Genomic DNA, 22755 nt, shown 5'->3' with positions numbered 1-22755 from the left:
TAGAGAATTTATCTTCTTTAAACCCATAGTTGAAATGAACCTACTGCGGCCTATACTGAATAGCTGTATAAACAACAATGTCCAGTGTTAATTCAGGAGGACATAAACTCTCCTTCATCCCTGCCTGAGCTGATAGTTTGTCACTGACCTGCCTCCCTGCTCTAATGTTAGGCATGGCAGTGCAGCTCGAGGCACATCAGCTGCTGTTGTTGTTTCATCTACTGTATCTGTGCTTCTACATACATATATGTGAGGGAATTGCATGCATGGAGCTGGACTGCTCTGCTGTGGACTCGGTGCCCTGGCCGTACGGTGTCCATGTTGGTGTGGGAGCCTGAGGCCTGCTCCCATACATCCCCGCTCTGGCTCTGTTGATCCTATTGTCTCCTGCGTCACCACACGTCGCCCGGCAAATAAAGGCTGTCTGGCTCCAAGCTTAAATATTGCAGGAAACTAAAAACCAACCATCAGAGCCGATTCATTCACATCTGCTCAGTGGGGCGACAAGGACGGGGCTTTAGGTGGGAAAGAGGGCAGAAAAAAGTTCACTTTTCCCTGCTGGGTGCCAAGAGAACGGGACAGGACTCAACTTTGCCGGAGCCGCAGCTGTGGCAAGTTGCCCATTTGATTCCATTTAATCTATATCATACCTTACAGAAGCAGGGACTATTTGATACCTATTGATCTTTCTTTATCGTTTTTTTATCGGGGAATTTTTGTGTGGAATTTTTTAAAGAGCTAGAGCAAGGTATTTTTTGGTTTGCGCCATTTTTATTGTTTGACATCGTAAATAGTGTAACAACAAAATTCAATACCTTTCTACGTTTTTTTTATGTTTTATTTAATATTTGACTCAATGTTTAAATCTAATTTTAATGGGAATAGAATGGACTCAAACACTCTTTAGAGGATTCCCATTTTTCAGGTTTTCTAATAGAATCACATTTGGTAGCATACAATTATGGCTTATATGTTTGATTTTTGGCAAGTTAGAGTTTTTTCTACATTTCTTACTTTTGCCACTGTCTACTCCCCTCCCCCTGTGTGTCCTGCCTACCCCACCCTCCCTGTCTGTCTGCTCCCTCTGTGTCCCTTCCTACCCCACCCTTCATTCTGCAGTGCTACGGACCGATCATGGGTGACTGGAGCTTTCTGGGTAATATTTTAGAGGAAGTTAATGAGCACTCTACGGTGATCGGCCGGGTGTGGCTCACAGTGCTCTTCATCTTCCGTATCCTCATTCTGGGCACGGCGGCGGAGTTTGTGTGGGGTGATGAGCAGTCTGACTATGTCTGCAACACACAGCAGCCCGGATGTGAAAATGTGTGCTACGACGAGGCCTTCCCCATCTCCCACATCCGCCTGTGGGTGCTGCAGATCATCTTTGTGTCCACACCATCTCTGGTGTATGTGGGTCATGCTGTGCACCATGTCCACATGGAGGAGAAACGCAAAGAGCGAGAGGAGGCAGAACTTAGCCGGCAGCAGGAGTTGAGTGAGGAGCGTCTCCCTCTGGCACCTGACCAGGGAAGTGTCCGCACCACTAAGGAGACCAGCACAAAGGGAAGCAAGAAGTTCCGGCTGGAGGGCACACTGCTGAGGACCTACATCTGCCACATCATCTTCAAGACACTGTTTGAGGTGGGCTTCGTGGTGGGCCAGTACTTTCTGTACGGCTTCCGCATCTTGCCACTGTACAAATGCAGCCGCTGGCCCTGCCCCAATACAGTGGACTGCTTTGTGTCTCGCCCCACGGAGAAGACCGTCTTCATCATCTTTATGTTGGCTGTCGCCTGTGTCTCACTCTTCCTCAACTTTGTGGAGATCAGTCACCTGGGCCTGAAGAAGATTCGCTTTGTCTTTCGCAAGCCGGCCCCCGCCCCAGCCCAAGGTGAGGGCTCGGCCCCCCTGCCGCCACAAGGGAAGAGCCTGCCCCCCCTGGCTGTGCCCTCCCTGCAGAGAGCGAAAGGTTACAAGCTGCTGGAGGAGGAGAAAGTTCCCATAACTCACCTCTACCCACTGGCTGAGGTGGGCATGGAGGCTGGCAGAGGGGCCCCACCCTTCCCGGGGCTGCAGGAGAAGGTGGAGGAGGTGCTGCCCATGGGGGACATCTCTAAGGTGTATGATGAGACTCTGCCCTCCTACGCCCAGACCACTGAGACAGCGGGGGTGACATTACACGAGGAGGAGGCAGAGAAGGTGCAGCCAGCCGAGGTGGAAGCAGAGAGAGTGGAGGAGGTTGTTGATGAGGATGTGGAGGTAGAGGAAGCAGTGAAAGGCGAGGGGGCAGGGATGGAGGCCACGGATACGATAGAAGACACCAGACCGCTGAGCCGACTGAGCAAAGCCAGCAGCAGGGCCAGGTCAGACGATCTCACCGTATGAACCTGTGAGAGAGAGCACATGTACACCTGCACACACCAAAAGTTCAACATAAGAGAGAACGCACACGGACACACACACACACACACACACACACACACACACACACACACACACACACACACACACACACACACACACACACATCTAACTCAAGACAACGCACACTCTTGAACAGGCTGGTCAAAAACCAATGGATGAAAAACAAAATCAACAGGGATAGATTAAAACCTTTGAAACACAAGCAACAATTCTACATAGCAACAAAAAAACTGCGTGTTTGTGATAAAAATGAAATATAAAAAGTAGAGGTTAAAGAGGGGAGGAGTAGGTTTTTTATTAAGCGTGTTCTTATATTTAAAAAATGTGGAAAGGACACATGCAGGGGGGAAATGTTTTTACTTGATGAAAATCCATGTTCAATTTTTAAAAACATCTTTTTCTATTGAAAGAGTTTTAATCATATACAATGGAGGATTAGACATTTGTACATGGGGTTTGAGTAGCCAGGGGAAAGAGAGTTATAATATACTTGTGTGTCTGCAAATCAGTAATTTTGCTGTAGTTAGGCACTGACTTTAATTTCCATTCAGACAGCGACATACTGCAAATGCAGCATGTGTCTGCAAACGGCACGGGTGAGAGGGCTCTCACATACACAAACCACACGATTAAGTGCCGGTACATTTACAGGTATACAGCTCTTTGAGAAGAGGAAGAAAAGTCCATTTTCAGGTTGAGAAGAGCATACCTTTGTTTTTGCACATTCAGAGGTTTAGACTCTGTGCAAGGCCTTTAACCCTCATAACACCTCATCTATGCATCCATTTACACAGGATTCTTTCAAGTGAAGAGAGATGTGCATCAATTTCAGAGCATTTCTCTCCTTTTCATGTTTATATACCAGGTAGCACAGCCAGAACTGAGTTAGTGAGGAAAAACCCAAAAAAAGACCACATGTTGAATGTCTTTTTCAATGTGATTCTGCATATCTTCATTTTAGATTTGCTAATGTTTTGTAGCATTTAAGTAGACCTGTGTACTGTGATATCAGTTGGCACCAGGGCAGAGAACAGGGCTCATTTTGCCCTATCAGAGAATGAACTATAGTAGCGACCTCAGGCCAAATCCTCTCTTTTCGTGCTGTACAAACAGGCGTCCGGGTGATAAAGATCATGCACCATCAGCACAAAGTATTGTTGGAGGCCAGACAATAAAAGAAACCGCACTCATCAATGAAAACAAGCATCCTTGACCTGGCTGTGAAAAAAATCTTTCTACTTGATTTTAATGTGACCATAGTAGGTCCTTACCCTGTAGGAAAATAACAATACTCATGACATACTTTCAAATTCAAAGAGAAACAAACAACTAGGGGCAACTCCCGCTGTACATAATGCCCTATCTCATGTCTGATAATGCACATAATGTGCAGAGCAGCTGTTTTCAGTTATTTCACTGTCTAGATGAATCACATAAGTTCTCATTGTGATTACAATATTGATTTAATCTCACAAACACAATATAGTAAAAAGAAAATTCCCTCACTGCGGTGTTGTGCATCTGTCTGAGTAAAGATTCATTTTTTGGGAATCATTAGCAAGTATACATTAAGCCTTAAAGTATGCCTTAGGTTTATCACAAATCTTCCTCTCACATTCTTTGGCTTTGTTTATTCAGACAGCTGCCACTGTATGATTTTCTGTGCCTTACCTGTAAATGTAAATTCACAAATGTTGTAAGATTGTAGCAAGTGCTTATATTGCTCTGGGACCTATGTGAATTTGTTTTATTTGCTTCTTTTTTATTTTTATTATCTGAGTTTCATTTTGTATGCGACCCCTTAGCACACACAAAAAGACCTGTCTCTAATATGATGGTTAATTCAAGTATTAACATGATAATTTAATGATGTTAAGAAGATATTAGAGCATAAAGTGGCATTTTTGAAGACATGAACACACTCCAACAGTGCAGGCTTCGCCCATACTTGTGCCATTACGTGCACACACACACACCCACCCACACCCACACACACACGGTTTTAGGGGTATGATCAAATGGCTTTAGAGGAACTCCGAGAGAAGGCAGCTGTGACCCCTTTGTAACCCCCAGCCATCCCTTCGCCTCCCATAATCCAATGCTGTGTAATATGAAACAAAATGAGCCTTCATTAAATCACCAAATTGTTGAACACATTTGAGCATTTCACAGTGTTACAATTAAAGCATGATGCTGGTCTTTGTGTACATCAAAATAACTGGTAATGTATGATTTTTTGTATTTTAAGACTGTTGCATTGCCTGTATGTTTGTAAGAAGACATGATTAATCTTTGAAAAAGACAAAAAAAATCCTTTTTACTAACTTGTAGTCTTCTTTGCTGATAGATGTGTGGCAGTATCTTCTTTTGGAATGTGAACCAACGCAATAAAAAAGTCACACGTGGTCAAGAAGTGTCAGTGTCAGGGTTTCTATGCTAAGTGCACGCACGCACGCACGCACGCACACACGCACAAAACAAATAACTAAGCTAACTAAAATGAAACTTCAGGTGGCAAAAGATTCCGTGAAAGTCCAACATTTTGTAGTGTTTGCTGGCATTTCCTTGTCCTGATCGGACTCTTTTCATGCAGAGGGACTTCACCGTTTTGGTGAAAGAAGCAATACCGCAGTGTAGAAATACTCTGTTACAAGGAAGAGTCAAACATTTTACTTACGTAAATTTACAAAGTATTAGCATCAAAATAACCAAAGAACCAAAAATAAAAGTACTCATTAAGCAGAAATTGCCCATTTAGAATAATCTGCATTATATTAAAGGATCATAATTAGTAATGTATTAATGTGTACACATCACTATTGTTGCAGCTAAAGGGAGGGCTAATTTTAACTATTGTTTTTATCCTTCTGAGTAAATTGTGAATTTCCTCCCAAGGATAAAAAAGTCTTATCTTGTCTTATAACAATGCATCATTTATTAGTTGATTAATTAATTTTCATTAATCTGAATCCGCAAAGTAACAAGCAACTAAAGTCGTCAGATAAATGTAGTGTGGAGTGGAAAATACATATACATACTAAAATTTTGTAGTATGAAATAAAAAAATGGAAATGCTCAAATACCTCAAAATTGTCCTTAAGTACAGTACCTGAGTAAATGTACTTAGTTACCTCACACCACTGACTTCTACTCAAGTAGATTTTAGTTTTCCTAAGATGTTGCTATTAACATCTTTAGTTTTAGAAATTGAGACAAACCTCACAACACTGATATTTAGTCTTAGACAAAAATTACAAAATGACAGACAAGATATCAAATTCACATCTAAGGACAACACATTTACATTTGACCTATCAACACGTCTTTGGACTGTGGAAGGAAAATAATGTCACAACAGGGAGACAATGCAAACTCCACTTTGGACTTATTACAGTCATAATGCATGCTCCATCAGGACTGAAAGTCTTTAAAACATTAAGTGCACAGGGCTTTACTTGTTTTACAACAGGATAAGATAAAAAGAAAATAGGGGTTATTCAAACGGTATTATGACTGATTATTGAGAACTAATGAAAGGTTGGGTGGAGTATGATTAAATCACCACTAAGGGGCAGTATTGTAAAACGTATTTTGATTTCTGGACCAGTCTTTCTCTCTTCTATCAAAGGCTGGTTTAAACTGGTTTGAACAGGATTAAAAAGTGCGACCACAGGGACAAAGTAAGAACTGAGCTTATATTTATTTGAGTGGCTGGATCAGTTTGGTATTATTTTACATCTGGTCATATGGAGATTTCCTCTGATTCCTTGAGGGACATGCCCTTCCCTCCCCAGTGGAAATTACACCCTTGCTTATTGATGGTTCAAAAATGTCATCACAGAGCTTTAAATGCAGTGAAGCTGTTCTTTGAAGAGAAGTAGGCCCATCCCGAGCTCCACCCCCAGGGCACTTTTGGTTGACAAACTTAACCTGTATCTGCAGGAAGAACAAAAACAATATATACTGAAAACTGTTCTGACTGAAATTACTGCATTAGTGTCAAATAGACTGCATTAAGACTCATGCATTAAGACTCAACCAGCCATTTGTGACTCATATGGAAGAGATGCTCCGCGTTTCTGCAACAAGCCACAAGCCTGACTTTAAAGGGGTTGTGGAAACCAAGGAATGCTAGCAGGCCCACTATGTTGAGTAAATGCACATTAAGAAATCCACCCATTAATTATGTGTTGTTATGGAATTGGTTGTGTCTGCTCGTGCATGTTGTGATGTGCCTCATGAAAACATCCTAGCTATGTTTGTGTTCTGTCTGACTGCTTAAAGGGGAATTATATTGTATAATATAATATATATAATATATGTAATAATATATTGTTAATATAAGGATCTGACTACATGGAAGATGGTGAAATCTTTTGTTGAAATCTCAGGGGGTGACTTGTTGCTAGAAGACAGCGGTGTGGAACCGTTTGGGGTGGGATTTCGAGAAACACCATGTTGTGGTAAGATGAGACAAGGGAAAAATGTAGGTAACATCAGGTCAATCCTGGGTCACTGGTCATGGGATGAGAAGATCTATTTGGCCATACTCTTATTCCTAAACCGGTCCTGTGTTCAAGTATGAATTTATGTGTGACTCTAAAGAGATAGAGAGAGTCTAGGCAGCTGCATGATAAGGTAATCTTGGGTTCCGGGACGTCTCCTATGAAGGTCACCGGAAAATAGGCTAGGGGCAAAACATTGGACTTGCAAAACAAGATTTAGGTGAGCATCTGTGTTTTGCATTTGTCATGGCACCACCAATATCTTTGCATAACCCAACCTTGAATGCAGAGTGCCTCAGAGTTAGGATGGCAGTACTTGACACTGCATTGTGGTTAAACTGTACTGCTTAATCCCAAGACTCCTAGATCGAGAGTTCATTAAATGCTTCCGTGTAAGTCATCAAAGTCTCCCTAACCTTATTAACTTATCCAGAGTCGAGCTGTTCCTGAGTTTTTCCATAACACTTGTTATTATTATTCATCCATATGTGGAACGTGAGTTAGAGAGATGGAGAAAGGAGTGCTGGAGAGAGATAGTTGTTTTGAAGTATAGAACGCGTAGCTTAGTGTTTTCTAAACAATTTTCAATTGGGCATTTTTGAATTGTCCCAACAAAATGTGAAGCTACACTTCCCGCAGGCATTACCTTTTGGGCTAAAGTTGTGCTAGCTATACAGCTACAAATGGATCCTAACACTCTGGTCCATATGCTGTGCCTTGCAGACAATCAGATCTGTAGTGTCCATTATGACCGGGATGACTAACGTTACTTCCAGTCAAAGAGGTGAAGAAATCCTTTACCAAAGCACATTTTCCTAAAGAAAAATGCTGTTCCAAGAGTGGACATTACACAGGTGTAATAGTTTTTTCTTCATATTTTTGCATTAATGTCACTAGGAAGCATACCAGTAGAAATATATATTCATATATGTAAGTGGGATATATATATAGTAACCACACTTACTTACCGTATGTTAGTGAGTATCTGTATCTGCATCTGCGGTTTTGTCTCTTTCTGAAATCCTCAACTCTAAACTACAGCTTTAATGTTGGTTAATAAGTAATAAGTATAAGTAAGTAATAAGTAAGTGGGATTGTCTGGAATCTGGCAATATAATAACCATTATGGTGGGATACACTGGCTAAGCTGTGCTGACATAAATAGTTCACATGAAAATACATTATAATTTTGGCCCTTTGGCTGAGTCTCTATCTGTCAGAGGAAAAGCAGGAGTGCGGTTGTGAAGAAGTTGGTAATTTCATGGTGCAGATTTAACACTTTGGTAAATGTTGTAATGTTTACTGCACTACATTTATCTGACAGCTTTTGCTTTATTGCTTCACGCTGGGCTTGTTTCTGCAACAGCTCATTCATGTTGTATCGGATACAATTAAAACTATTGAGGAAATATTTTCCTTTGACATTGGTCCAGTATTAAACGAGATCGCTGCAGCCGGCAACGGCGAAACAAGCTACAATGTAAACTAGAACTGCAAGCAGTTATGACGGGGCCCAAGCCACCCACGGCAGTCGCCCCTGACGCCCGGGGGAGCGCGCGAAAGCGGAACCCGAAGCTGAGCGGCGGGGAGGAAAACGTCGCTAAACATCGAGAGGCGCGAGCCGCGACGTCTGCGGTACGTCGCCGTTGCAAACGTAGCGGTCAACGGTTCACCTCAACGCGTATACGGACTACCTTTAAGAATTCTCTACAATAAACAAACTTCTTAACCCCTCTGACCGCCGGGTACAGCAGAGAAAAATGAGAGTGACCGAGAGGGTGGAGGCAGATGTGGTTGTTGAAGGAGCAGGGGAGGTGGTCAAGTTGTTGCAAATGGCGTCATAGACGCCGATTTATGTTTTCCTCCGTGGGTGCTTCATGGGAAATTAAGCATCAATGCCACCGACATAACCAATCACGCTATGACAGACGCTCCACTTAGCACCAACTGCAATGTTTAATTGCACGGTATCGCCGCCTATGAATAGTGTTGATTTTGGATTGAAAAAGTGAGAGAAAAGAGTTGAATTTGTCCACTGTGAAGGTTGTAGAAACTTTGTCAGGTGGGTTAAGAAGTTTGTTTATTGTAAAAAACCAAAGGAGCAAGCAAAAGTAAAAACCAAAACCTAACGGTAAGAGGCAAACGTCAGTAAATATTGACAAGTGTGAGCTGCAAGGTCTGTGGTACATTTCCATTGCAAATATCCCATTAAAATTGAGTAAAAGGGCCAAAACATGTATACGTTGATTATAGCGCCCCCTAATGGCCGATCTTCGCCAAATTTGGTACTGAGCCTCAGAGCCGCATGCCGAACGAGCACCACAAGTTTCGTGTTGATTGCATGTACTGTGGCAGAGATATTGCAAAAGCAAATTCCCCATTCAAATCCATTGAGTTATTGGCCAACACAAATAAAGGTTGCTTATAGCACCCCCTGAAGGCCAATCTTCGCCAAATTTGGTACAGAGCATCAGAGTGGCATGTTGAACAATGACCTGAAGATTCTTGCTGATAACATTTAATTTGGCCAAGATATGATATGATACGTGTGTGGTAGCTAGCTATGAAAATTTGTTTGGTCGTCAAATGCGCATACTTTAACGTAGCAAAATTCCTTGAGTAACTTTTGGTCAGGTCCATCTGGAGATGCTCCATACCAGGTTTCGAGCTGATCCGTTGCACGGCCTAGGACGAGTTCGAAAAAGTTGGTTTTGCGCATTGCGCGATATTGCGAAAAAGATTTTAAGCAAAAATGGGCGTGGCCTATATCATGTGATTCAGTTTGATTTAAGGAACACGTGGATGTATGGTTTTCTAATGTGCGATGTGTAATGTGGGAGTTAAAGGCAAAAAAACATTATAGCGCCACCTAGTGGTCCACATGTGTAATTTTTGGTAGGTGTGGTCCATGACCCATTGTCTATCTACCCTGTAAATTTAAAGTTGTTCACATTAGTGTAAGTGGTGAATCTAGACTTGGGTCCCATAGGCCACGCCCACTTTGACCCCTCAGTACCCCACTCTAGACATGGCCTCAGGAGTGTCTCTAGATGGTGCCCATCAAATTTTGTAAAAATCGGATGAGCCGTTTTTGTACTTGTAGCGCCCCCTAGTGACCAATCTTCGTAAAACGCGTGGGGCATCTCCAGAGGGTCATGGCAAACAAGAATCTAAAGTTTGGCGTTGATAGCCTTTATTTTGGCTGAGATATGGCAAAGTTGGTGTTTTCATAGTTAGCTACACAAATTTGTTCGTGCGTAATATGCACAATTTTTATGCTATAAAAATTATTTTTATTAACTTTTTGTCAGGTCGGTCTGGAGATGCTACAGTCCAAGTTTCGTGCAGATCGGTCGCACGGTCTAGGAGGAGTTCGAAAAAGTAGGTTTTTGATAAATCGCGATTTTTCACGCATAAAAGTCTAGGCGGAAATGGGCGTGGCCTATATCACGTGATTCAGTTGGATCCAGGGAATACGTGGATATATGGTTTTTAAATGTCCGGTGTACGGTGTGGGAGTTATAGGGCCAAACGCGTTTTTTCTGCTATAGCGCCACCTATCACCTGAGGTCCTTGCGGAGTTTGGGACCAGTCTGGAAAATGGCAACCCCCCACCATGTACGGTTTAGGCTGTAGTCGGAGTTTTAGGCGGAGAAGAATAATAATGAAGAGGAATCAGTAGAAAAACAATAGGGTTCTACAGCCCTGCTGTATGAACGGCATAGCTTTGCTATTGCCCGTTCTTACAGACTCGGGCTTGGACCGCTAATTAATAGGACGTCAATTGTCCAGCTTGTATTTACGTTCATAAAAGTGCTCGTTTTGCCACTTACAGGCTCAGATTAATATTCTAAGGGCGTTTTCACACATGAAAGTCCGAACCAAGGTCCGGATCAAGGTTCATGTTTTTGTTACATTGTATACATTTGATTCGATAAGTTTTGGTTTCACACTGCAGTTATGCAAGCGCACTAAAGATCTATACGTGAGAAAACTACGTCCTGCCGTCATCACATACGTGAGCTGCGTCTCCAGATACTTATAATTGATTGGTTTGTAGATGGGCTTCCACATCCTCTCGTATCCTCTCTGTGTCGGAGTTTTTTCAGCTGACTGCTGCTCTCCCTTACTGCCGCGGCTCTTTTTGTTTTGTTGTGTTGTTGAGAAGCAAGACACTGGAACTTTCTGGAGAATTTATTCAGAGACAAACGGAAACCTACACTGTACATTTACTACCACTTAACAAATAAACTGCTGATGTATTCTCTGCTCTGATAGCCGACAGCTGTCTGCTCTGAGCGCATTCACCGTCACTCTCTCTCTCATGTACACTAAGCACCGAGCTATTCCTTAAAGGAGCTATTCCCCGGTCTTGTAACACAAGGAGAGCCTGCCAGAGCTTCTTCTATTTGGTCCGAAAGTCCGAACCATCCAAAAAATGCTTTCACACTGTAAACGAACCGGACCGGATGGTTCAGTTTGGTCCGGACCGAGACCACCTCTTTTGGTCGGACCAAAATTTGGACTTTTGATCCGGACCGTGGTCCGGGGGAGGTTTCACACCTCTAATTTTGGTTCGGATCAAACTGAAAAGTCCGAAAGTCCGGACCAAATGAGGTATGTGTGAAAACGCCCTAAGTGTCTGACAACATTATGGAAAGGATTTCTAAAGAGGTCAATCTTTCTGTTAAAGAGTAAGATCCTTTTTTAAAACATAAAAAGTCCGCGAAATTGCGTTCGCTCAATCCACCAGACTCCATGTAAATAAACATCATTTTAGCATCGTAAAATGGGCATTCTAGAACATCTCTGAACTCTGAGGCTTGCTCTGGCTGTCTTGAGCCTGTGCGTGTAGGGTGCACGACTGTTATGGTTGGGATATTTCTGTTGCCTGGTTTTGTACATTTCTGTTGCCTGTATTATTATTTCGGTATGTTTCCTGTTTTTGTATATTTATTCTGTAGATTTCTGGTCCGTTGTGTATATTTCTGTTTCCATATTTCCTTGTTGTGTGTTTCAGTTTATCTTGTTATGACTGGTCTTGGGCATTCTGTTCTCTGTGTATTTTTCTGTTTCCTGATAGTCTGTTTTCTGTCTTGTCATGTCCAGTTTTACTTTCTGTGTTTTCCCGCCTTGGTTGATTGTCCTGCCCCACCCTGATGTGTTTCACCTACTGTATCACATGTCCCTCATTTGTTCATTACCTCATGTATTTAACCTCTGTGTTCCCTTTGTCTCTTGTTGGATCATTTTGTGTCTGTTTGTGTCCGTTGCCCTGTCTGCGTGAGTTTGTGTTCCTCGTTTTGCTAGTTTATACTCTGTCAGTTTTGTTTCAGCCTTGTGTTTTTTTTGTAGTTTTCCCTCTGAGTTTTTCCTAGTGTTTTTCCAGTCTCTGGACTGCCGTTTTTTGTTATAATAAATCCTCGTGTTCAAACCTCCTGCCTGCCTGTCCTCTCCCTGCGTTTGGGTCCACTATCCCCCGCTCCTCACAACACACGACTATTTCATTCCAATTTCAGGTCTGTCAGTCACAGTGAAAACCGGGGACATTTCCGGGGACAGCTCCAGCCGGGGACAGGTCACCGAAACCGGGGACGTCTGGTACCCTATATTAGCTAACGTTACTGTTTTGACTGGACATCGGTAAGTTACAAAGGAAAGCATGGCAGGATAACGGCAGCTTCTCTATCTTTCCATAATGTAGTCAGACACTTATAATAATCTTTTGTTACAATCTTTTGCTGCAATGTGCATCCACAGTCCAGTTGCAATTGCCCCATATGATTAATTTACAGGGTTCTCCCTCAATACTAGACCAATTTCAAAAAAGAGTCACAAAAACATGGGGAAATAGGTCCGGATTGAAAAGTACAGAAATTGCTCTTTAGGATAAACAGCGCAAATTCCAGACAACCTTGGTCAGAAAGTCAAACAGTGGAAGAGTGGCCTCTCATTGGTGCATTACAGAGGCTACGTCCTACCCTACTGCTGATGGGTGACTTCACAAAACAAGCTTGAGAGAATGCTGCCATTGTCTAAATGAAAATGCAAACTGCCATTTCTGTTTCATTTTCATTTCATACGAGCTGAGCTGACATATCTCAAATTCAAATGCAAACGGCTCAGTTTTGACTGTCAAGGTGTACAGCGTCTGCCAAAATGAATATGCAAGGTCCATTTTACATGCAATTTCAGGATTATACTTAAAAATATTTGTCAGTGGACTTTGTGGATTTTATAAAACATGAAAAATAAAATGAAAACGAGCAATATGATCTAAAGCCTCTCACGCTCAGGAGGTCATATGGGTAGAACAGTACAGCACAGCTACATTTCTTCAATATATTGTCTTCAACAAAAGTCTGAGTAAAGGGTCACAACATGTTCTGCATCCTCAGACACACAGTTTACATTACTCATATGGCCAGAGACCACCAAAGTAGTGACGTTCACTTCCTGTATGGAAACCATTTCGTGTGTGTGTGGGAGGTCTAGCCAGGTTTAGTCTTGAAACTTCACATTCATGTCTGACGCAGAAATGAGTAAATTGAGATTAAAATATTCTTATATATAATTTACTCCTTTTTGTTGTCTTAGTAACATTAAAGCTGTAGTTTAGAGTTGAAGATTTCAGAAAGAGACAAAACCACAGATGCAGATACTCACTACTGGTAAGTGTGGTTACTATATTTATCAGAATGTATGTGGTCTTTGAAAGGATCCGATTCTTTTATGATTCGTATGCACTCGCATTAGTTTGATTCTGATCTTGTGACATCGTTTGTGTTATTGCTTTTATTTTGTCAGTCTGTGACTCATTGTTATTGCTGAATATTTTGGCTGAGAAACTCTTGAAAAGGGGATTTCCTGGTAAACAAAGTGTGAATAACAACTAAACTATTCTGGTAAAATACCAATTACCTAAACCATATTTACATTTAAACTTTCTGAGTTGACTAAATACCCACATAAACATGTTGTTTACAATGAAACTGTCTTTGTTTCAAGGTGGGATGGAGGATTTTTGTAAATATTTGGGCATCAACAGGACCTTTTCTCTGATATGTTGCATGTTCTGGATTTTCTCACCAGCAGGTAAATTCAATTTACTCTGACAATGAATATGAGCTTCAGGAATAGTTTGACATCTTGGGAAACATGGTAATTCACTTTCTTGCCAAGATGAGAAGGTCGATATAAGGTGTAAATATGTGATCTTAAGAAGTGCTTGTATGTGGCTACCTATAGACAGAGCCAGGCTAGTAAAAGCCTGGCCAGGCTTTTCAGTCTTTATGCTAATCTTAGCATAAACTGGTAGCAGTTTCATATTTAACAGACATAATATGGGAGTGGCATCGATCTTCTTATCTAACTCTAGCATAACGTGTGACATGATAACATGGTTGAAGTGAAAATTAAACCTATCATCTAAAATTGATGTTTCCCTCTCAGAAGGAAACACCATCTCACAGGTGGTTGGCACCAAAGTGACCCTACCCTGCAAGTCAAACAGCTTGTTGGTTCAGCTGACATGGAAAATGGACAAGAATACCCTGTTTACTTACAAGCCAAAGACACCTTTACACAACTATTCAATAGCTCTCAACCTGAGCATAAGTATGTCTATGTCAGAGAGCCAAATGTTCGCTCTGGTCATAGAGAGAGTCCAGAAGTCTCATACAGCAAACTACACCTGTGAAATCACCACGTCCAATGGAGTTGAAAATCAGAGGTGGGAGCTGATAATAACAGGTAAACTAATCTGTCCTAATATTATGTCCTTGTAAGATTTAGATGAAACATAAGTAATCCCTGTGTCAAAAGCAAAATGACGGATGAAAAAAAAGGAACAGAGTGAATGTGAGGATAACAGAGCCAACAGTTGTGCTACTGTTGCTATATGGTACCTGCATGAAACACGCACGCACGCACGCACGCACGCACGCACGCACGCACACACGCACACACACACACACACACACTAATCCAAAGTGAATACAGGTGAAACAGTCAAAAGAACCACACAGGTACAGTATGGCTGGCTACACTGGCATTGTTTCCATGTTAGCCTACTGTGCATCAGAGTGTACAGTCGTTTCAGTGAGATGTATTACTCCCTTTACTAAACTGTCAGTGTTTTTCTCATATATTCTGTTCTGAGCTTGGGTATTGTAGAGTATAACTACATCATGGCACACAATGTAGGTGCTTAGGACATTTTGAGAGGCCGCAGGATGTGATTTCACCACTTCAACTTCCTGACACACAGACAAATATCATTACTGTTTTTAAATGAAGTTGAGCTTAATTTAACTGCATATTAGACCTATAGTGAGTTTAATACGGTGTTATTCCCTCCAGAACGTGAAGAAGCTGGAAATATGGACAAGCTAGTGATTGCTGTGGCAACTGTTGTTCCTTGTGTGTGTTGCCTGACCTTTGCATTAGCTTTCATCATTCTGCAAAGAGTCTGCAAAAAACGTGCTGAGTAAGTTACATCCAACATGTGATTCTTTGCTCATAAAGACGTATGGCTAATGGCATTATAGACTGCTGCTCAAGTATGAACAAAATGTCTCTCTTTCAGGGATCAGGAGGAAGAAGAAGATATTTATGAAAACTGCCTAGAAGGTCGACGACGTGGCTATAATCAGCCTCACCATAACAAACCCAGGGCTCACTGACATGACGCGCAGTCCAAAGAGAGAGAAGAAAAGGGAAAGGGAGTACTGGAAGTGGGCACATGTGTGAAACAGCTAATTTTATAGAAACAACCATCTTTTCTAAAAAATAAACTTTATATAAAAATTGTAAAACCTGTTTTTTTCCATGCAATTTTAAACTGATTTCTCTATAAATATACTGTAGATAGCCTATTTATAGCCTATTTACATATATCCTTTAAAAAAGATACTGCATGGGTCCATGAAACAGAGCAGCTGTATGCCATACAGGAATAAAACAACTGCTCTATGTTCAATAAAGTTGATGGTTATACTGTCACATATGCTCAAGATTATGGCCAAAAAAATAACCATATCCCACTGTGAAAAGGCTGCCTTTCTCCCTTTTCACTAGGCCCTGTTCCCAAAATTAATACTGTTTTGCGTCTGCTTAATTCTTAATTTCACTGTAATGTTGTAGGTTATTGTTTTAGTTTGTTACTTTATTATTTGACATAGGCCTGTTCGGCAGGTTTTATGGGTTCATAGTGTTTTGCTATGGTTCTGCCTGTGATGTGGGGGGTAGATCAGCTGCTCACTAGCTTAATCAGGGAGAGTGGATGGGGGTTTAGGTTTAGGTCCTTTTTGTAGGGAGGGGCTAAAGTAAAGAACAATTGGTAAGATAGTTCTGCAGTAAATGACATGTTTATAATATTTGGGGTGCCTATTGTAGTGGGTGCACATATATGTATAAATAGTAATGTCAGCAGTAACTGATCTATCCAATTGTAATGATGTTTTGAGAGACTTAAGTGTTAATGTTGCTTGCTCAGGTTAGCTCACCCTATCACCTGTGCAGGTGGTAGGGGGGGCTGAGTTAAAAGGGCATCAGGAGAAGAAAGAAGGGTTGGCAGTTTGCTGGGAGGTTGCCGTTTTGTTTGTTTGCTATTATTTTGCCTCAGTTTAATATTGTTTCTGTATTTTGGTTTGAGTATGTTTTGGTGTTGGTTTAGTTAATAAATACAGGAATTGAGCACTGGAAAAGCCTCCTCTTCAGTCTTCAATCGTGACACCCACGCAAGAAATATCAGTGTGTAACGCCCTTTTAAATAAATTGCAGTGATGCAACTAGCAATGATGTGGGTGGCAATATGTCATATGACATCATAAGACCCATAGTTAAGCTTTTGATTATACAGTAAGCCTACTGATTTAGGATATAATCAGTAAACATTTGGAATACAATTCAAATATGAAATATCAAACAGTAAAGAGTATACTGCTGTAAAAGACAATATTAAGGTAAGAAAGCTATGAAGAAAGGGAGAACTGAAGACCAGTAAAGGTTGAACAGCCCATTAGAGCTTAGATTCTTTGATTTTTGTAAACAATGGTGGTTGAGCTTAAAGGGGTACTCCAGTCATTTGGTATTGCACTTTCAAAAAGTTGAGTGACTCTCAAGTGACAGCTGATTAAACAAAATATTTAAAATGGAGAAAAAATGGGCTTTGCATATGATTATTGAAATAAATGATTGTAGTGTCCAGTAACTCAATGTGCATATGGGTGAGTATTGTATTAAGACATACATATATGAAAAAAATATCCTTTAAAAGAGTGTGAAATTTTTTTTTTTTATCACCACACTAATGTGTCACATCACGTTACTATCCACAAGACTTGCAAGGACAAGGATATTTTTGTTTCCCTGGGACTGGCCTTGTGACAACTGCTACTTCCTGCTACGTAGAGTCACGAGGCTGTAGTCTGTTCTACTATTTTGTCAACTCAGTGGATCCTGAATACTGTGTGTACTATTCAAGCACTGTTCGACCAACCCAAACTGTGTTCACACTGTATAGAAATACTTGAGGCATTTGTAATGTTTATTTAGATTTAATTAGAGAGCAAAGGAAGAGTAATTGACAAGCTGAACACTGCACTCCCACCAAAAGAGAAGATTAAAAAGTAAACAATGAATACGTTTCCACAAAACACATAGCATTTAACTTCAGTCTGGGAACTACAGCTTTTACTAACTACTAATTACTTCAACGACCAACAAAACAACAAAATACCAAACATTACAGCATAATAAAGCAAATACTAAAATATTACCATAAACACTAACGGATAAAATAAACTGTTACATTCCTAAACCTATTAGTGCACACTGTAAAACACACAACACACAATTAATGAATGATTTAAGGCTTTAAAAGAAAATAAGGACAGACTACAAATGTCTGGTAAGCTCACTATCTTCTAACTCCACCCCCCCAGATTTGAAGTCTTCAGACCCAACCAATGCCGAGTGACATCACTGTCCTTGCTGCTGCAACAGTGTGAATTTCCCCATTGTGGGATTAATAAAGGATTTTAAATCTTTGAAAAACACCAGTAAACAGACTTTGCTGTGTAAAATCGATGGAGCTCCTTTTATAAATTATTACAATATTGTCAAAACTGAACCCAATAAAACATTTTTAATGCACATTTAGCTGCTTTAAATACTGTACCTTTACATAACACATTCCTTACATAGTTTTAATGCGTTTGACATGTCTTCAGAAGTATTTCTTACGTCTTTCTTTTTTGTACTATAAAAAACTTGTAATTATGAACTTTGCTATATTAATAAATTAGCCAGCTGTTGACCCAACTGCTGCACACGCACATTTACTATTTCAGAAGTAATAAGCATACATCGCATTTTGGGGTTTATTCATCAGAATAAACATTTTCTATAATAATATAGACCACTCGGCTAGAGTGGCGATAAGGCACATTTGATTTATTGCTTTGCACTTGCAAAACATGCTTTAACTTGCTGTCTTGTTTATATATGCTGCAAGATAAAAAATCCCCCGTGCACTTTTGACCACAGGTAGCGTGCAACAGTTTGATGAGTTTTATTAGGGGGATATGGGAAAAGGATATTGTATGTATGTTGTAACTACAAAATATACACTCACCTTGAAGATTATTAGGAACACCCTACTAATAGCGTGTTTGACCCCCTTTCGCCTTCAGAACTGCCTTAATTCTTCGTGGCATTGATTCAACAAGGTGCTGGAAGCATTCTTTAGAAATGTTGGCCCATATTGATAGGATAGCATCTTGCAGTTGATGGAGACTTGTGGGATGCACATCCAGGGCACGAAGCTCCCGTTCCACCACATCCCAAAGATGTTCTATTGGGTTGATATCTGGTGACTGTGGGGGCCATTTTAGTACGGTGAACTCATTGTCATATTCAAGAAACCAATTTGAAATGATTTGAGCTTTGTGACATGGTGCATTATCCTGCTGGAAGTAGCCATCAGAGGATGGGTACATGGTGGTCATAAAGGGAAGGACATGGTCAGAAACAATGCTCAGGTAGGCTGTGACATTTAAACGATGCCCAGTTGGTACTAAGGGGCCTAAAGTGTGCCAAGAAAACATCCCCCACACCATTACACCACCACCACCACTAGCCTGCCCAGTGGTAACAAGGCATGACGGATCCATGTTCTCATTCTGTTTACGCCAAATTCTGACTCTACCATCTGAATGTCTCAACAGAAATCGAGACTCATCAGACCAGGCAACGTTTTTCCAGTCTTGAAAGGTCCAATTTTGGTGAGCTCGTGCAAATTGTAGCCTCATTTTCCTATTTTAGTGGAGATGAGTGGTACCTGGTGGGGTCTTCTGCTGGTGTAGCCCATCCGCCTCAAGGTTGTGTGTGATGTTGAGGCTTCACAAATGCTTGGCTGCATACCTCGGTTGTAACAAGTGGTTATTTGAGTCAAAGTTGATTTTCTATCAGCTGGAATTAGTCGGCCCATTCTCCTCTGACCTCTAGCATCAACAAGGCGTTTTCGCCCAGAGGACTGCCGCATACTGGAAGTTTTTCCTTTTTCAGACCATTCTTTGTAAACCCTAGAAATAGTTGTGCATGAAAATCCCAGTAACAGATTGAAAAATACTCAAACCAGCCCGTCTGGCACCAACATCCATGCCATGCTCAAAGTTGATTAGATCACCTTTCTTTCCCATTCTGACATTCAGTTTGGAGTTCAGGAGATTGTCTAGACCTGGACAACACCCCTAAATGCATTGAAGCAGCTTCCAAGTGATTGGTTGATTACATAATTGCATTAACGAAAAATTGAACAGGTATTCCTAATAATCTTCAAGGTGAGTGTACAGTTGTGAGTTTAACAGTAGTAATTGAAATAAAGGACTCTGATGTGTCTCCTGAGAGAGCGAGGTAAGTTTGTTTACTGTGTTGCCATTGATTAAATATGTTCCAGGAGAATCACTAATCGGCTTATTACCCATGACCCAGAATGGAAAGGAATGAAGCACTAAAACATAAAGATTAAAGAGTAAAAGTACACATAATTATAACTATGTGACTAAATATGACTACACTCATATGGAGGACTAAGACTAAATCTATAAAATAGAGATGGAACAGTGAATTGGTCGATCCATCCTCGAGGAGCCTCTCGCTGCAGCCTGCGGGAAGGCGGGGCTTGATGTTGAATGTTGAAAGCCCCGCCTTCCTGCAGGCTGCAGTGAGATGCACTTGCCATCCTCTGATGGCCCGCATAAGGTTGGCATTTTTTGTTTTGAGTGAAATGTCTCGACAGCTATTGGATGGATTGTAAGTAAATTTGGCATTCAAGGCCCCCAAAGGATGAATCCTTATAACTTTTCAAAGAGGGAAACTAGGAGGCCTTAAGTTTTAATTGTGCAGTGAAATATCACTATATCTGCAGAGCCATTGTAGACATTCATGGTCCCCTGATGATGTATCCTACTAAAGGACTGTTCGTTATTTATTTAAGGGGCCACCGGAGGAGTTTTGGGATCTTTCGACAAAACAGACTTGACCCTCCCTTCGCCAGCAATAACTTTTGTATGACCCTCTAAAATAATTGGGAAAAGAGTAATGACCCTCCCCAACATTTTATTGATGGCTTCTGTACTGATTTGCGATTGTCAAACATACAGAAGCCTATTGTTTTTTTTTTATAGCAATGAGATATGCAAATTAACCTCCTGCTTTCTCATCTTACACATCACACCCCACTGTTATGGTGTGGTGGCCATTTCAGTAGATTTCCTCACTAACATTGTTGTGGAAACAGAATAAGCATGGAAACTAAATGCACACTTCCTGCATTACTGCATTACTTCAAATACTAAGTTACTCCTCTAGTAGAGACCATTCAGCAAAGCACACTGGGTAATAATCAATCGCCTACCGTGGCACGGCTGTCTTGAAACGCAATAGACAGACGGTGGCAGAATAATTCAACTAAAATGTAACAGTGAACAATCAGTGTTCGACCTACAGTCTGTTGAGATGCCTCTCCAAACGCAGAAACGAAGCGCAAACACACCATAAAACGCTAAGACACGTTAAGAAAAAAGATCCGTATTTTGCCGTAATCCAATGACACGAAGAAAAAAAAAGTTATCCACAGCGATCAGTAGATCCACAAAAAGGGTCACGGTGTATCCAGCAAGGCCTATACGAGCGTCACCTTCACCAGCCAGCTCCAGGCTGAACGAGGTCTCTCCACTTCGCCGTTTAAACAAAGTGGAATAAACGTATAAAAGTCCAAATCTATACAAAACCCGCAATCAATTAGTAAGCTGACATCACATTTATATACATGGCATTTAGGAAACCTTTATTGCACGGCAAGATGTCCAGATGTGTGCAACAGTAATTTTCGTTTTTGCTTCCTGCTGCTCCCATCGTCAGCCAGGTATTATTTTTTTTACTAAAGCAGTATATGAAATCAGATGTATTACTTACCACTATTTAGTTGTTTTGTGTTATTTAAAATATTTATAAAATATCTGGTCATGCCAGACGTAATTATTCCACTCATTTAAAAAAAAAAATGTAATTACCAGTTTCAGCCACCAGCAAACTACGCGTATGCGGTCAGACCCATCTGCTAGGGGGCCGAGACTGAGAGCTACATGAAAAAATATGCACCAAACAAGCCACTTTGAAATTTTGCTCTTTTCATGAATACAAAAGTTGGGTGACTCCCCTATTTTCCTCCGGTGGTCCATTCCATAAATACCGAACGGTCCCTAAGTGGTCGCCTATGATTTCCTTTTGTGCTATTAGCAAGTTGATGTTTTTTTGGTTCAGAGTGAATTGTCTATACAATAATTAGATTGATTTCAAATTTAATACACCTTGTTCACCCTCTGTAACCTTTCTTTTTTAGCTCCATGGCTATAAGGATTGCAATGCCATTGTGTCAAACTACTACTACTACTTTGTGTTTGCTGGTAATTATCAAATGTTAGCATGCTAACCAGCTAAAGACAGATGCTGAACATTTTAAGCATTACATCCTAAACAAGTGAATGATGATCATGACAATGAAAATACAGACTCACATAGCTGCTAGTTATGACTGTGGCCAAATTGCTTAGCTCTAGCATGCAGAAGCCTGCTCTTGATCTGGATGTTTATCAGTCAGCAATGTTCTTGACATATACAGAAACAAGACAGATGAACAGGGTTGTGTGGAGTATTTTGGAGATGGAGTGCAACTGTTTAAATTATGAAATAATCTTTTTCTGCAGTCAACTTCATTTTGATCTTCACTGAACTTGGAAGTTGACTTTGAGTTCAGTCGGCCTCTGGTTTGTTTACCCATAACTGCAGAGACACTGATGTCAGAAAGATAAACGCCTGCATTGCTAACATTGTTATTACAAAAAACAACTAAAACCAAGAACTACATTTGATAAGTGATTATGCACTTAATATTGCTGTGGAAGGTATTTTTCAAAATAGAGCATACATTTTTTTGTGTGGCATTTTTATCTTTATATGATACTGTAGCATGCAGTAGTAGTAGAATATTCCAACTACTTAGGGCCCTATTTTTACGATCTAAGCGCACGGCGTGAAGCACCTGGCGCAGGTGCGTTTAAGGCGTGTACTAATCCACTTTTACTAGTTTAACGGTAGAAAAAAGGGTCCGTGCGCCAGGTGCGTGGTTCAAAAGGGTTGTACTTAGTGTCTTAATTAATCATAGGTGTGTTTTGGGTGTAACATGCAATAAACCAATCAGAGTGTCATCTCCCATTCCCTTTAAAAGCCAGGCGCATTGCTATTATGATGGCGGATTTGC

At 40.9% G+C, this 22755-nt stretch overlaps 2 protein-coding genes across 3 annotated transcripts; both read left to right on the top strand.

The window, feature by feature from the left end:
* The first annotated feature begins 307 nt into the window (after positions 1 to 307).
* LOC116046927 (gap junction alpha-8 protein) lies at positions 308 to 4366 on the top strand. 2 transcript variants are annotated; one of them, XM_036004150.1, is made up of 2 exons: positions 308 to 748; positions 1120 to 4366. In XM_036004150.1, exon 2 carries the CDS (start codon positions 1135 to 1137, stop codon positions 2383 to 2385), a length of 1251 nt encoding a protein of 416 aa, XP_035860043.1. In that variant the 5' UTR covers positions 308 to 748; positions 1120 to 1134; the 3' UTR covers positions 2386 to 4366. The 2 variants fall into 2 exon arrangements, with proteins under 2 accessions (XP_035860043.1, XP_031151252.1); XM_031295392.2 differs by having other exon boundaries at positions 310 to 611.
* An 8894-nt stretch (positions 4367 to 13260) lies between these two features.
* On the top strand, positions 13261 to 15982 carry LOC116047083. Its single transcript, XM_031295591.2, has 5 exons — positions 13261 to 13600; positions 13938 to 14024; positions 14382 to 14681; positions 15291 to 15417; positions 15517 to 15982. The coding sequence occupies exons 1-5, from the start codon at positions 13582 to 13584 to the stop codon at positions 15611 to 15613; spliced, it is 630 nt and encodes a 209-aa protein (XP_031151451.1). The 5' UTR covers positions 13261 to 13581; the 3' UTR covers positions 15614 to 15982.
* The last annotated feature ends 6773 nt before the right edge of the window (positions 15983 to 22755 follow it).

The sequence above is a fragment of the Sander lucioperca genome, chromosome 8, assembly GCF_008315115.2.
Source record: "Sander lucioperca isolate FBNREF2018 chromosome 8, SLUC_FBN_1.2, whole genome shotgun sequence".
NCBI classification, from domain to species: domain Eukaryota; kingdom Metazoa; phylum Chordata; class Actinopteri; order Perciformes; family Percidae; genus Sander; species Sander lucioperca.
The sequence above is the reverse complement of the archived record's forward strand: the minus strand, read 5'-3'. Positions and strand labels throughout refer to the sequence as shown.